Source organism: Pleurodeles waltl, chromosome 8 (genome assembly GCF_031143425.1).
Source record: "Pleurodeles waltl isolate 20211129_DDA chromosome 8, aPleWal1.hap1.20221129, whole genome shotgun sequence".
Classification (NCBI taxonomy): Eukaryota; Metazoa; Chordata; class Amphibia; order Caudata; family Salamandridae; genus Pleurodeles; species Pleurodeles waltl.
This window is the reverse complement of record NC_090447.1, coordinates 3149300-3162786: the sequence shown is the minus strand read 5'-3', so window position 1 is coordinate 3162786 and position 13487 is coordinate 3149300. Positions and strand designations below refer to the sequence as shown.

The window sequence follows — 13487 nt, the reverse complement described above, 5'->3', positions numbered from 1 at the left end:
TCTTCACCTTCTGATAAGGAATCGACTGCTGACCGTGCTGGAAGCCTGCAAACCTGCAACATAGTAGCAAAGACGACTACTGCAACTCTGTAACACTGATCCTGCCGCCTTCTCGACTGTTTTCCTGCTTGTGCATGCTGTGGGGGTAGCCTGCCTCCTCTCTGCACCAGAAGCTCCGAAGAAATCTCCCGTGGGTCGACGGAATCTTCCCCCTGCAACCGCAGGCACCAAAAAGCTGCATTACCGGTCCCTTGGGTCTCCTCTCAGCACGACTAGCGAGGTCCCTTGAAGCCAGTGACTCTGTCCAAGTGACCCCCACAGTCCAGTGACTCTTCAGTCCAAGTTTGGTGGAGGTAAGTCCTTGCCTCACCTCGCTGGGCTGCATTGCTGGGAACCGCGACTTTGCAGCTACTCCGGCCCCTGTGCACTTCCGGCGGAAATCCTTTGTGCACAGCCAAGCCTGGGTCCACGGCACTCTAACCTGCATTGCACGACTTTCTAAGTTGGTCTCCGGCGACGTGGGACTCCTTTGTGCAACTTCGGCAAGCACTGTTTCACGCATCCTCGTAGTGCCTGTTTCTGGCACTTCTCCGGGTGCTACCTGCTTCAGAGAGGGCTCCTTGTCTTGCTCGACGTCCCTTCTCTCTGCTGGTCCAATTTGCGACCTCCTGGTCCCTCCTGGGCCTCAGCAGCGTCCAAAAACGCTAACCGCACAATTTGCAGCTAGCAAGGCTTGTTGGCGTTCTTTCGGCGGGAAAACACTTCTGCACGACTTTCCACGGCGAGGGGGGTCCGTCCACCAAAGGGGAATTCTCTAGCCCTTTTTTTTCCTGCAGAAACCTCAGCTTCTTCTGTCCAGTAGAAGCTTCTTTGCACCCGTAGCTGGCATTTCCTGGGCATCTGCCCATCTCCGACTTGCTTGTGACTTTTGGACTTGGTCCCCTTGTTCCACAGGTACCCTAGATTGGAAATCCACAGTTGTTGCATTGCTGGTTTGTGTCTTTCCTGCATTATTCCTCTAACACGACTTCTTTGTCCTTAGGGGAACTTTAGTGCACTTTGCACTCACTTTTCAGGGTCTTGGGAAGGGTTATTTTTCTAACTCTCACTATTTTCTAATAGTCCCAGCGACCCTCTACAAGGTCACATAGGTTTGGGGTCCATTCGTGGTTCGCATTCCACTTTTGGAGTATATGGTTCGTGTTGCCCCTATCCCTATGTTTCCCCATTGCATCCTATTGTAAATATACATTGTTTGCACTGTTTTCTAAGACTATACTGCATATTTTTGCTATTGTGTATATATATCTTGTGTATATTTCCTATCCTCTCACTGAGGGTACACTCTAAGATACTTTGGCATATTGTCATAAAAATAAAGTACCTTTATTTTTAGTATAACTGTGTATTGTGTTTTCTTATGATATTGTGCATATGACACTAAGTGGTACTGTAGTAGCTTCACACGTCTCCTAGTTCAGCCTAAGCTGCTCTGCTAAGCTACCATTATCTATCAGCCTAAGCTGCTAGACACCCTATACACTAATAAGGGATAACTGGGCCTGGTGCAAGGTGCAAGTACCCCTTGGTACTCACTACAAGCCAGTCCAGCCTCCTACAAGGTCTCGCAGAACAACCTAAATGGGAGTACAGGGCACCAACAGCATGTAGGCTATGCGGAAATGAAAACCTTACACACTTACATCCCCCTTTTAACGCATGCTCTGAGCAGACATTAAAAATGCCACAAAAAATTAGGCAAATACATTTCTTTGCACCATCTTGTCTGCCCCCTTGCATACATTATGCCTGGCGCAGGCATAATGTGGCTCAAGGGGTTACAAAGTGGCGCAATGCAAGCATTGTGCCACTTTGTAAATCTGGCGTGGCGATTTTGGGCTCGTTGAGCCACATTAGCGTTACAAAAATGACACTGATGCGGCGCAAGGTGGCGCTAAACCCTCTTAAATCTGGGCCTTAGTTTGGGGAAAAAAGTACTTTTTTCATATCTGTTTTATAATTTCACATCAACAACAGCAACAGTGAGACCAAAAGAAAATGTATGCAGTACAGAGTTATGCTCACAGTGATCGCAGCCACCCTGAACACAACCGTGATACAGGAGAAGTAACATTCCTGCACAGAGCAGGCGTTAGCAGGAGGCGCACCATGTGTTATACTGGGCCTCAATGTGCTTTGCACGATTAGCATCAAGATTTTATATGCTAATCCTGCAAAGCGCCAAACTAGCGTCAATAAATAGATGCTAGTTCCCTAATACCGCCATGGTGCGCCATGATTCAGCGCCACTGGGTTTAATCAAATATGCAGCCGGTGATGAATGAAATGCTTGAAACAATCTCAGCCACTGACAAAAGCTCAGGTTATCCTCCTAACCCATCATTTCCCGCCACATCAGTTTAGACCCAGCCATATTCAAATCAGTCTTCACCATCCTCCAATTGAAACAGGCCAGCTCAAAGTGCCAGGCCAGGCCCTCCCTGAACTAGAACACAAGCAGCCCAGGACCGGAAGTGTCAGTCGGGTGAACCTTAATTCCAGTGTCACAGTGAGCATATGACGCACGTCTGGACATACCCTTGCTACTTAGGGCGTCACACCGAACACACAAACAAAGGTGATGGGAGGAATGCTTGCAATAATTCGAACCACTGGTAGTCACTCGCGTTGCATTCCAACCCATCGTTCTTTTGCCCACCATGCCATCTCAGCTTGGACTCAGCCAAATGCAAATCAGTTGTAACTCTGCTCCAATAGGAACAATCCACCCAGAACAGCCAGAATACAGTTCAGTTAAAGCATGGCCTGGCTATTCGGGCCGCCACTTTGCATGAAAGTCCATAAATAATGTTAATATTGTGCACCTAAATATTTCCAAAGGCTTTCATGAGCATGTTTCTCCAGCTGTGTAAAGATTCTAACTTTTGACTAATGCTTGTCCCGCAGCCCAAACACTTGTTTTAGGTAATCTTTACACTTCCCGCGTGATCATAGATGGTTTCAGGTGCCTAAAGTCCTTGGGATCTTTGCTATGAGGTTTTGTGTTTACTTTGTATCGAGTTTAAAGGCAGAAGAAAGACTGATACACTGTGCAATGCTGAAAATTCAAAACTTTAGAAATATGTATGCTATTAACACTAATTGCATGTATTACTGAATGTTATTGAAAGGTGACACCATTTTGCATGTTTCAACATTGATTGAACTACAGTTTGGCGTTATATTTTGCTTTTAGGTATTATAGTGACACTCTGACAAAGCCAGAAGGCTTCACGTTTCATAACGCACCCTTCATGGGGGATCAGAATCACAGAGCTATAGTGTGTTTTTAGGGCTGAGTGCTTGAATGCGCACACAATGTTAGAGTCTCAAATGCATTGGACACAGGGAGCATCAACAGTTTACCTGGCCAGTGGGATGTTTCTTTTAGCGTGCACTCCCTGGTTATAGGAGGCCCGTTTGAGGGTGTCACCACAGGGATGTCCACCTCATATTTCTGTACAGTGGTTTTAATTTGTGGCTAGTGTTTAATAGCTCGTGTAATAAAGCATTTTCTTATTCATAAAAAATCACTGGCTGGACTGCAAGTGTTGTTAGTTTTGTGGCTGAGGTCTGAGGCCCACGAGCCCAAAGTACCTCTCCCGAGTAAGCTGCGGACAACTCTGCCTTGCTACCATGAAAGTCAAGTGATAAAAGGCAACACTTGGTTCAAAGTTCAGGAGTTTGCATTATGGGGGCAGCAGGACACCAGTGGCAAGAAACCACAGTTGTTAAAACTGGGAGCCACTGCCCCCTGTCAACCTGGGACCCTTTGACTCAGATTCCTCACATGGTGTTTGGAGGTCATGGATTCATTCAAAGACTGAAAGTGTCATGTCTCCTGTGTGAGGCTCCTAAACATGGAGGTCCCGCTGAGCTACAACAAACAGCTGGTTGAGGGGTGGACACAAACTCACAAAGTTAACCTTGCGTGTGGAGCAGTTTCTGACAGCTGGTGAGGCTGCAGTAATGTCCCAACCACAGCAGTTCAAAGTCATTGCTTGAATCTTCATTCTTCTGCATACCCCTTCCTAGTAGTGTTAGTAGTCTGGGAATAGAAGACGCTGTGTCCTTTCTGCTCACCGTAAATACAAGCATCAAGCCATGTTTGTAAATATATTCTCACATTCCAGATCCTTCACTACCTGAAACACATCCGCTTTAAGACTCGCACAGGGGATGAAATATCCTTTGATGTAAACGGAGATGCCCCAGCCACCTACGACATCCTCAATGTGCAGATATCCCAGGATGAGGAGTTCCATCTTGTAAAAGTGGGCAAGTTAGACTCAGCAGCACCAAGAGGCAGAGACATCATCATCAGCGCTGGTGCCATCCTCTGGAGTGATGGGCACTCTCAGGTAGGCGGAAACACTGTGAGGGTGAGTGGCAGCTGGAAACACCTTTTGTTACCTTTTCATGTAAACTTTTGACATAAAAAAATTAATTGAAAAGAAAATTCCATACTTTGAAACATGGTGCAAGCGTTAATAATAGAATCTTGAAAACGTATTCCTAAGATTCACACAAAAAAGGCAAATATAATTAAACAAATCTGTTAGAAATTGGGTCTTTAGTTAGCAGAGGTATGCACCCTTGCTCAAGTAAAGACCACAATCCTAGTCAGGGTAAGTCACAACACAACCCAAATTATCCTGTGCCCACCCACTCATAGCTTGGCACAGAGCAGGCAGGCTTAACTTAGAAGGCAATGTGTACATTATTTGTCTAATACCTCATACAGTGACACAGTGAAAACACCACAAAAAGACACCACACAGGTTTAGAAAAATAGATAATATTTATCTGAATGAAATAAGGTAAAAACAACAAAAATCCAATAAGCATAAATTAAAAAATCACTTTTTAAAGGTTTCAAAGAGTCTCAGTTCTTAAGAAACAGTGGTTGTATCCTTGTAACACACAGTACCTGGGATGCATCAAAAGTAATGATGCACGAGGATCACAGAGGAGAAGATGCATTGAAAAATAGGGCACTGCATTGGATTTTCTAACACGGCATAGACGATGCGTTGTTTCTTTCCATGCTGCAAGGTGATGAGTTGTTTTTCAGGAGCGCAGCCTTGGTTACTCACTTCGATGTGAGGATATTTTTATGCCCAGGGAAGATGCATTGAAAACCCTTGACGTGCTGGTAGAAGGAGCAGGCGCTGAGTCGATCCGGTAGGCGATGCAGCAAATATTCTGCAGTGAGGCAGGCGCTCCATCGAATTTCCAGTAGGGAAGTCGGGGCTGCGTCGTTCCAGTCGATTTTCCAGCCGTGAAGCATAGTGTTGCATCGATTTCTGCAGGCATTGGGTCGATTATCCAGGGCACAAGGATTTTCTGAAGAGGTGAAGTCTTTGTTGGCCCTGAGACTTCAGAAACAGAAGGCAAGCTCAATCTAAGCCGTTGGAGAGCACTTTAGGAGAAAGGCAGAGTGCTTCCAGCAGAGTCAGGAGTGCCAGGCAGCAGGGCAACAAGCAGGACAGCAGTCCTTCAGCAAAGCAGTCCAGATGAGTTCTTTAGTCAGCCAGGCAGTTTCTCTGACAGAGTCCAGGTTTAGGTCCAGAAGTGTCTGCTTTGGTGGGGTCAGAAACCCAGTTTATATACCCAAAAAAGCCTTTGAAGTTGGGGAAGCTTCAAAGGGTGGTTTTGAAGTGAACGTTCTCCTTTCAGCCCAGTCCTGTCTGTCAGGATCCCTGTGGGGGTTTATCAGTCCTTTGTGTGAGGGCAGGCCACTGGCCTTTGAAATGTAAGAGAGAGCCTCTCCACCCTTCCTGCCCAGGGAGACCCATTCAGTATTCAGATGAATGCAGATGTGACTGAGTGTCCTATGTTTATGGCTGTCTGGTGGAATACACAAGGGGAACTGTCAACCAGCACAGATCAGACGTGGATTGGAGACAGATTGTAAGGAACAGATGGCAGTAAGAGCAGAGAAATGCTAACTTTCTAGAAGTTTCATTTCTAAAATAGTAATATTAAATCCAAATTCACCAGAAAGCAGGATTTTCTATTACCATTCTGGCAATACTACATATGACGGGGCTACTCCTTCCAGATCAGAATCTACCACTTAAAAGTACATGAGAGCAGATCTAATGCTAGTCTATGAGAGGAGCAGGCCTCACAGTACTGGAAAACAAATTTGTGAGTTTTTCACTGCCAGGACATGTAAAGCACATAGGTACATGTTGTAGGAAGCTGGCCTGGCTTATAGTGGGCACCTTGTGGTACTTACACCTTGTGCCAGGTCCAGTTATCCCTAATTAGTAGAATAGTGGTGTTCTAGCAGCTTAGGCTGACAGAGGTAGCTATAGCAGAGCAGCTTAGGCTGAACTAGGAGACACGCAAAACTCCTACTATACCACTCATGTCATATAGCAGTATATCACAAGAAAACACAATACGCAGAGTTACTAAAAATAAAGGTACTTTATTTTAGTGACAATATGCCAAAAGTATCTCAGAGGATACACTCCCTTAGGAGGTAAGTAATATACACAAAATATAAACACACAAACCAAAATCAGGTAAGTAACAGTTAGAAAAGTAGTGCAAACAATGCAGAATCACAATAGAATGCAATAGGGAGAAATAGGCCTGGGGCAACACAAACCATATACTCCAAAAGTAGAATGCGAACCACAAATGGACCCCAGGCCTAGTGTAGTGTGTAGAGGGTCGCTGGGAGTGCAAGAAAACACTAAGGGTGTCCAAGATAACCCACCCTCAGACCCTGAAAAGTAGGAGTAAAGTTACCCTACTACCCCAGAAAGACAGTAAAGTCGAGATAGGGGATTCTGCAAGGACAACAACTGACTGCAGAGCACTGAAGACGGATTCCTGGATCTGAGGACCTGTAAAGGAAGGGGACCAAGTCCAAGAGTCACGCAAGTGTCCGGGGGGACAGGAGCCCACTAAACCCTGGATGAAGGTGCAAAAGGGCTACCTCCGGATGGAAGAAGCCAAAGATTCTGCAACAACGGAAGGTGCCAGGAACGTCTCCTTTGGTCAGAAGATGTCCCACGGCGTGCTGGAGGATGCAGAGTTATTCCCAAGCAGAAATACCACCAACAAGCCTTGTGTTAGCTGCGAGAGTCGCGGTTGAGGATTTTGGATGCTGCTGGGGCACAGGAAGGACCAGGAAGGACCAGGAAGTCGCCTCTTGGAGGAGGAGACAGAGAGGGCGCTTAGCAACTCAGAGAGCCCTCGCAGAAGCAGGCAGCACCCGCAGAAGCACCTGAACAGGAACTTAGAAGATCTGAGGACAGCAGTCGACTCAGAGTCACAAAGGAGGGTGCCACAACGTCGGAGTCCAACTCAGTAAGTTGGGCAATGCAGGATGGAGTGCTGGGGACCTGGGGTAGGCTGTGCACGAAGGAAGTCTTGCAAAAGTGCACAGAAGCCCGAGCAGCTGCAGTTCATGCAGTACACAGTATTACTGTCTGGCGTGGGGAGGCAAGGACTTACCTCCACCAAATTTGGACAGAAGGGCCACTGGACTGTGGGAGACACTTGGACCCAGCTCCTGTGTTCCAGGGACCACGCTCGTCAGGATGACAGGGGACACAGAGGACCGGTGATGCAGAAGTTTGGTGCCTGCGTTGGCAGGGGGAACATTCCGTTGACCCACGGGGGATTTCTTCTTGGCTTCCAGTGCAGGGTGAAGGCAGACAGCCCTCAGAGCATGCACCACCGGGAAACAGTCGAGAAAGCCAGCAGGATGAGGCACTACAATGTTGCTGGTAGTCTTCTTGCTATAAAGTTGCGGTTATGCAGGCGTCCTGGAGCAGTCAGCGGTCGATCCTTGGCAGAAGTCGAAGAGGGAAGTGCAGAGGAACTCTGGTGAGCTCTTGCATTCGTTATCCCAGGAATAGCCCACAGGAGAGACCCTAAATAGCCCTCAGATGAGTACTGGCTACTGAGAAAGGTAAGCACCTATCAGGAGGGGTCTCTGATGTCACCTGCTGGCACTGGCCACTCAGAGCTGTCCATTCTGCCTTCACACCTCTGCATCCAAGACGGCAGAGGTCTGGGACACACTGGAGGAGCTCTGGGCACCTCCCCTGGGAGGTGCTGGTCAGGGGAGTGGTCACACCCCTTTCCTTTTTCCAGTTTCGCACCAGTGCAGGGCTGGGGGATCCCTGAACCGCTGTAGACTGGCTTATGCAGAGAGGGCACCATCTGTGCCCATCAAAGCATTTCCAGAGGCTGGGGGAGGCTACCCCTCCCCAGCCCTTCACCCCTATTTCCAAAGGGAGAGGGTGTAACACCCTCTCTCAGAGGAAATTCTTTGTTCTGCCTTCCTGGGACCAGGCTGCTCAGGCACCAGGGGGGCAGAAACCTGTCTGAGGGGTTGGCAGCAGCAGTAGCTGCATTGGAAACCCCGGAAAGTTAGTTTGGCAGTACCCGGGCTCTGTGCTGGACACCCAGGGATACATGGAATTGTCACCCCAATACCATAATGGTATTGGGGTGACAATTCCATGATCCTAGACATGTTACATGGCCATGTTCGGAGTTACCATGGTGACGCTACATATAGGTATTGACCTATATGTAGTGCACGCGTGTAATGGTGTCTCCGCCCTCACAAAGTCCGGGGAATTGGCCCTGAACAATGTGGGGGCACCTTGGCTAGTGCCAGGGTGCCCACACATTAAGTAACTTTGCACCTAACCTTTACCAAGTGAGGGTTAGACATATAGGTGACTTTTAAGTTACTTATGTGCCGTGTAAAATGGCTGTGAAATAACGTGGATGTAATTTCACTCAGGCTGTAGTGGCAGCCTTGTGTAAGAATTGTCTGAGCTCCCTATGGGTGGCAAAATAAATGCTGCAGCCCATATGGATCTCCTTGAACCCCAATACGCTGGGTACCTAGGTACCATCTACAAGGGAATTATAAGGGTGTACCAGTGTGCCAATGAGAATTGGTAAAATTAGTCACTAGCCTGCAGTGACAATTTTAAAAGCAGAGAGAGCATAAACACTGATGTTCTGGTTAGCAGTGCCTCAGTGATACAGTTAGGCACCACACAGGGAACACATACAGGGCATACTTTATGAGCACTGGGGTCCTGACTAGCAGGATCCCAGTGACACATAGGCAAAACAAACATACATACAGTAAAAATGGTGGTAACATGCCAGGCAAGATGGTACTTTCCTACACAACCCCCGCCCCCCCAACGAGGGACAATAAGGCTAACCTTGCCCAGATGAGTCTTCATTGTCTAAGTGGAAATATCTGGAGAGTCCATTTGCGTTGGAGTGGCTACTCTCAGGTCTATGTTCCACTGTATAGTCCATTCCCTGTAGGGATATGGACCACCTCAACAACTTAGGGTTTTCACCTTTCATTTGTTTTAGCCAAACTAGAGGTTTGTGGTCTGTCTGAACAATAAAGTGAGTACCAAACATGTATGGTCTCAACTTTTTCAGTGCCCAGACCACAGCAAAGGCCTCCCTCTCGATGGCAGACCAAATCTTTTCTCTAGGGGTCAACCTCCTGCTGATAAAAGCAACAGGTTGATCCTGGACCTTAGTATTCAGCTGTGATAGCACTGCCCCATCCCCTAATTCAGAAGCATCAGTATGGACTATGAATTTCTTGGAGTAGCAAGGGCTTTGTAGGACAGGTACAGAGCACATGGCCTGTTTGAGCTCATCAAAAGCTTTTTGACAGCTAGCTGTGCATATTACCTTCTTAGGCATCTCTTTGCTAATGAGATCATTAAGAGGGGCTGCTATGGAGCCATAATTCTTGATGAATCTCCTATATTACCATGTGAGGCCTAAAAAGGCTCTCACCAGGGTTTGAGTTGTGGGGGGAGTCCATTCCATAATTGTCTGGATCTTCCCCTCCAGTGGTGTAATCTGTTCCCAACCTACCAGGTGGCCCAGATAAATCACTTTCCCCTGCCCTATCTGGCACTTTGAGGCCTTGATAGTGAGGCCTGCCTTTTGCAGGGCCTCCAAACCTTTCCATAGGTGGACCAGGTGATCATCCCAGGTTGAGCTAAGATATGCTGCACTAAAAGATTCCAACCCTTGCAGGACTGTTTTCACCAACCTTTGAAAAGTGGCAGGTGCATTTTTCAGACCAAAGGGCATTACTGTGAATTGATAGTGCCCTCCAATGGTTGAAAATGCAGTTTTTGGTTTAGCATCTTCTGATAACCTAATCTGCCAATACCCTGCAACTAAATCAAAAGTTCTTAGATACTTGGCAGAATCCAGTGTATCTATGAGCTCATCTGCCCTTGGGTATAGGGTGAGCATCTGTTTTGGTTACTTGGTTGAGCCCCCTATAATCAACACAAAACCTCATCTCTCTTTTTCAATCTTTAGTGTGAGGTTTTGGGACAAGCACAATTGTGCTAGCCCAGGGGCTTCCTGAAGGCTCAATCACCCTAAGTCTGACATGTTCTGCACCTCTTGTTTAATGCAGTCCCTGATATGGTCAGGCTGCCTATAAATCTTAATTTTGACAGGTAAACTGACTCCAGTATCAATTGTATGTTCACATCAAGTAGTAGTACCTGTTATCACTGAAAAGAGTTCAGCAAACTGACTTAAGATATTAACACAGTTGTCTTTCTGTTGAGCAGTAAGACAATCTGCTAAGACCACTCCCTTCACTAAGCCATCAGCTTCAGTGGTGGAGAAGAGATCAGGGAGAGGGTCCCTCTCTTCTTCCTGTCCCTCATCAGTTGCCATGAGCAGGGTGAGATCAGCCCTGTCATAGTAGGGTTTCAGGCGATTGACATGGACCACCCTAAGAGGACTCCGGGCAGTGCCAAGGTCTACCAAATGGGTAACCTCACCCTTTTTTTCAACAATTAGATGGGGTCCACTCCATTTGTCCTGGAGTGCTCTTGGTGCCACAGGCTCCAATACCCACACCTTCTGTCCTGGGTGGTACTGAGTCAGGACAGCCTTCTGGTCATACCATTGCTTTTGCAGCTCCTGGCTGGCCTGAAGGTTTTTACTGGCCTTTTTCATATACTTAGCCATTCTTGATCTTAGGCCAAGTACATAGTCCTCAATGTCCTGTTTAGGAGATTTTAAAGGTTGTTCCCAACTCTCCTTAACAAGAGCAAGGGGACCTCTCACAGGGTGCCTAAAGAGGAGTTCAAAGGGACTAAAGCCCACTCCCTTTTGGGATACCTCCCTGTAAGCAAAAAGGATGCAAGGACATCCCATCTCCTTCTGAGTTTTTCAGGGAGTCCCATTATCATACCTTTGAGAGTTTTATTAAACCTCTCAACCAGACCATTTGTTTGTGGATGGTAAGGAGTTGTGAACTTGTAAGTTACACCACACTCCTTCCACATTGCCTTGAGGTATGCAGACATGAAGTTACTACCTCTATCTGACACCACTCCCTTAGGGAAACCCACTCTGGAAAAGATTCCCAGGAGGGCCTTTGCCACTGCAGGAGCTGTAGTGGTCCTTAAGGGGATGGCTTCAGGGTACCTAGTGGCATGGTCCACTACCACCAGGATATATCTATTGCCTGAAGCTGTTGAAGGGTAAAGGGGGCCAACTATGTCAATCCCTACCCTTTCAAAGGGCATCCCAACCACTGGAAGTGGAATTAAGGGGGCCTTTGGAGTGACACCAGTCTTTCCACTGGCTTGGCAGGTCACACAAGAGCGACAAAACTCTTTAGTGTCCTCTGACATATGAGGCCATTGAAACAGGGGAAAAAGCCTGTCCCAAGTTTTCGTCTAGCCCAAATGCCCAGCCAAAGGAATGTCATGTGCCAAGGTAAGAAGAAAATCTTTGTACTGCAAGGGAATAACCAATCTCCTGGCAGCTCTAGGTTTAGGGCCCCTTGACTCAGTGTACAAGAGGTTGTCTTTCCAATACACCTTATGGCTATCACTGACATCCCCATTCTGCCGCTTGAGAGCTTGCTGTCTTAAACCCTCTAGTATGGGACAGGTCTGCGGTGCCACAAGCAGCTTTTCCCTAGCAGGCCCCCTGCACCCAAAAGTCAGCAGTGTCTGCTGCTAGCTCCTCTGGTGTAGGTTCTGCACAGGGAGAGGATTCCTCTCCCTCAAAAGGGGAATCTTCTGGAGAGGGAGACATAGTGGGCAAGGATTTACCCTTCCTACCCCTAGCTTTTAGGAGCACTTGGTCCATTGTTCCAGGATCCAAGTTTCCCTGTCCTTTTTGCTTTTTGGCCTGAGCCCTTGTCAAGGCAAAAATATGCCCAGGAATGCCCAGCATTGCTGCATGAGCCTCCAACTACACTTCAGCCCAAGCTGATGTCTCCAAATCATTGCCTAGTAATCAATCTACAGGTAGTTCAGTGGCTACCACAACGTTCTTTGGACCAGTTGAGATTCACAACAGCCATGGGGTGGCTAAGAGTGTTGTTATGAGCATCAGCCACTTGGTACTGCTGACCAAGTAGGTGTTGATCAGGGTGAACCAGTTTCTCTATTACCATAGTTACACTGGCTCCTTTGTCCCTGTAGGCGTCAACCTCAGCATCGTTGATTAGGGGTAGTTGCTTGTACTTACCCATATTAAGGGGACAAGCAACCAAGGTGGCAAAGTCAATGCCACCATCAGAGACTAAAACAGCCTCTGTGGTCTCCCTAACAAGACCAACCCCAGCTACACTGTAGTAGACTTCCCACCACCACTGCTATTACTAGGGGCACTAGAGGTTGTAGTTGGGATTGTGGTGATGGGAGTTTTGGTGTTTTTCTTTGGACAAGTGGAATCACTTGCCCAATGGCCTTTTACTTTACATAAATAACACCAAGGCTTTTTCTGATTGCTAGAAGAGGATTTGGACCCACCACCCCCAGAGGATTTTTGTGGGCCTGATGAAGACTCAGAATGTTTTTTATCTTTGTCCCCACCCTTGTCAGAAGACTTACCATCCTTCTTCTTGCCATCCTTGTCACCCCGTGGATGAACGTTTCTGTTCACTCTTGTTCTGACCTATTTGTCTGCCATCTGTCCCAATTCTTGGGGAGAGGTCAGATCTGAGTCTACCAAGTACTGGTGCAACAAATCAGACACACAATTGTTAAGAATATGCTCTCTCAGAATCAGATTATACAGGCTTTCATAGTCAGTCACCTTACTGCCATGCAACCAACCTTCAAAGGCCTTCACTGAACAGTCAACAAAGTCTGTCCAGTCTTGAGAGGACTCTTTTCTGGTGTCTCTGAACTTAATCCCGTATTGTTCAGTGGTTAAGCCAAACCCATCAAAGAGTGCATCCTTCAAAACTTTTTAATTATTGGCATCACTTTCTCTGACAGTAAGGGCCCTATCCATACCCTTACCAGTGAAAGATAGCCACAAGATAGCAGCCCACTGCCTTTGAGGGACCAACTGCACCATACAGGCCCTCTCAAGTGCAGCAAACCACTTGTTAATGTCATCCCCCT

General features: G+C 47.2%; 1 protein-coding gene across 1 annotated transcript in view; it reads left to right on the top strand.

The window, feature by feature from the left end:
• Window positions 1-13487, top strand: part of LOC138248999 (vomeronasal type-2 receptor 26-like) — a 191906-nt gene that overhangs the window by 64615 nt on the left and 113804 nt on the right. The window contains exon 4 of the mRNA XM_069203054.1: window positions 4194-4421. Within this exon, the coding sequence (XP_069059155.1) occupies window positions 4194-4421 (228 nt within the window). The remainder of the gene's footprint in view (window positions 1-4193; window positions 4422-13487) is intronic.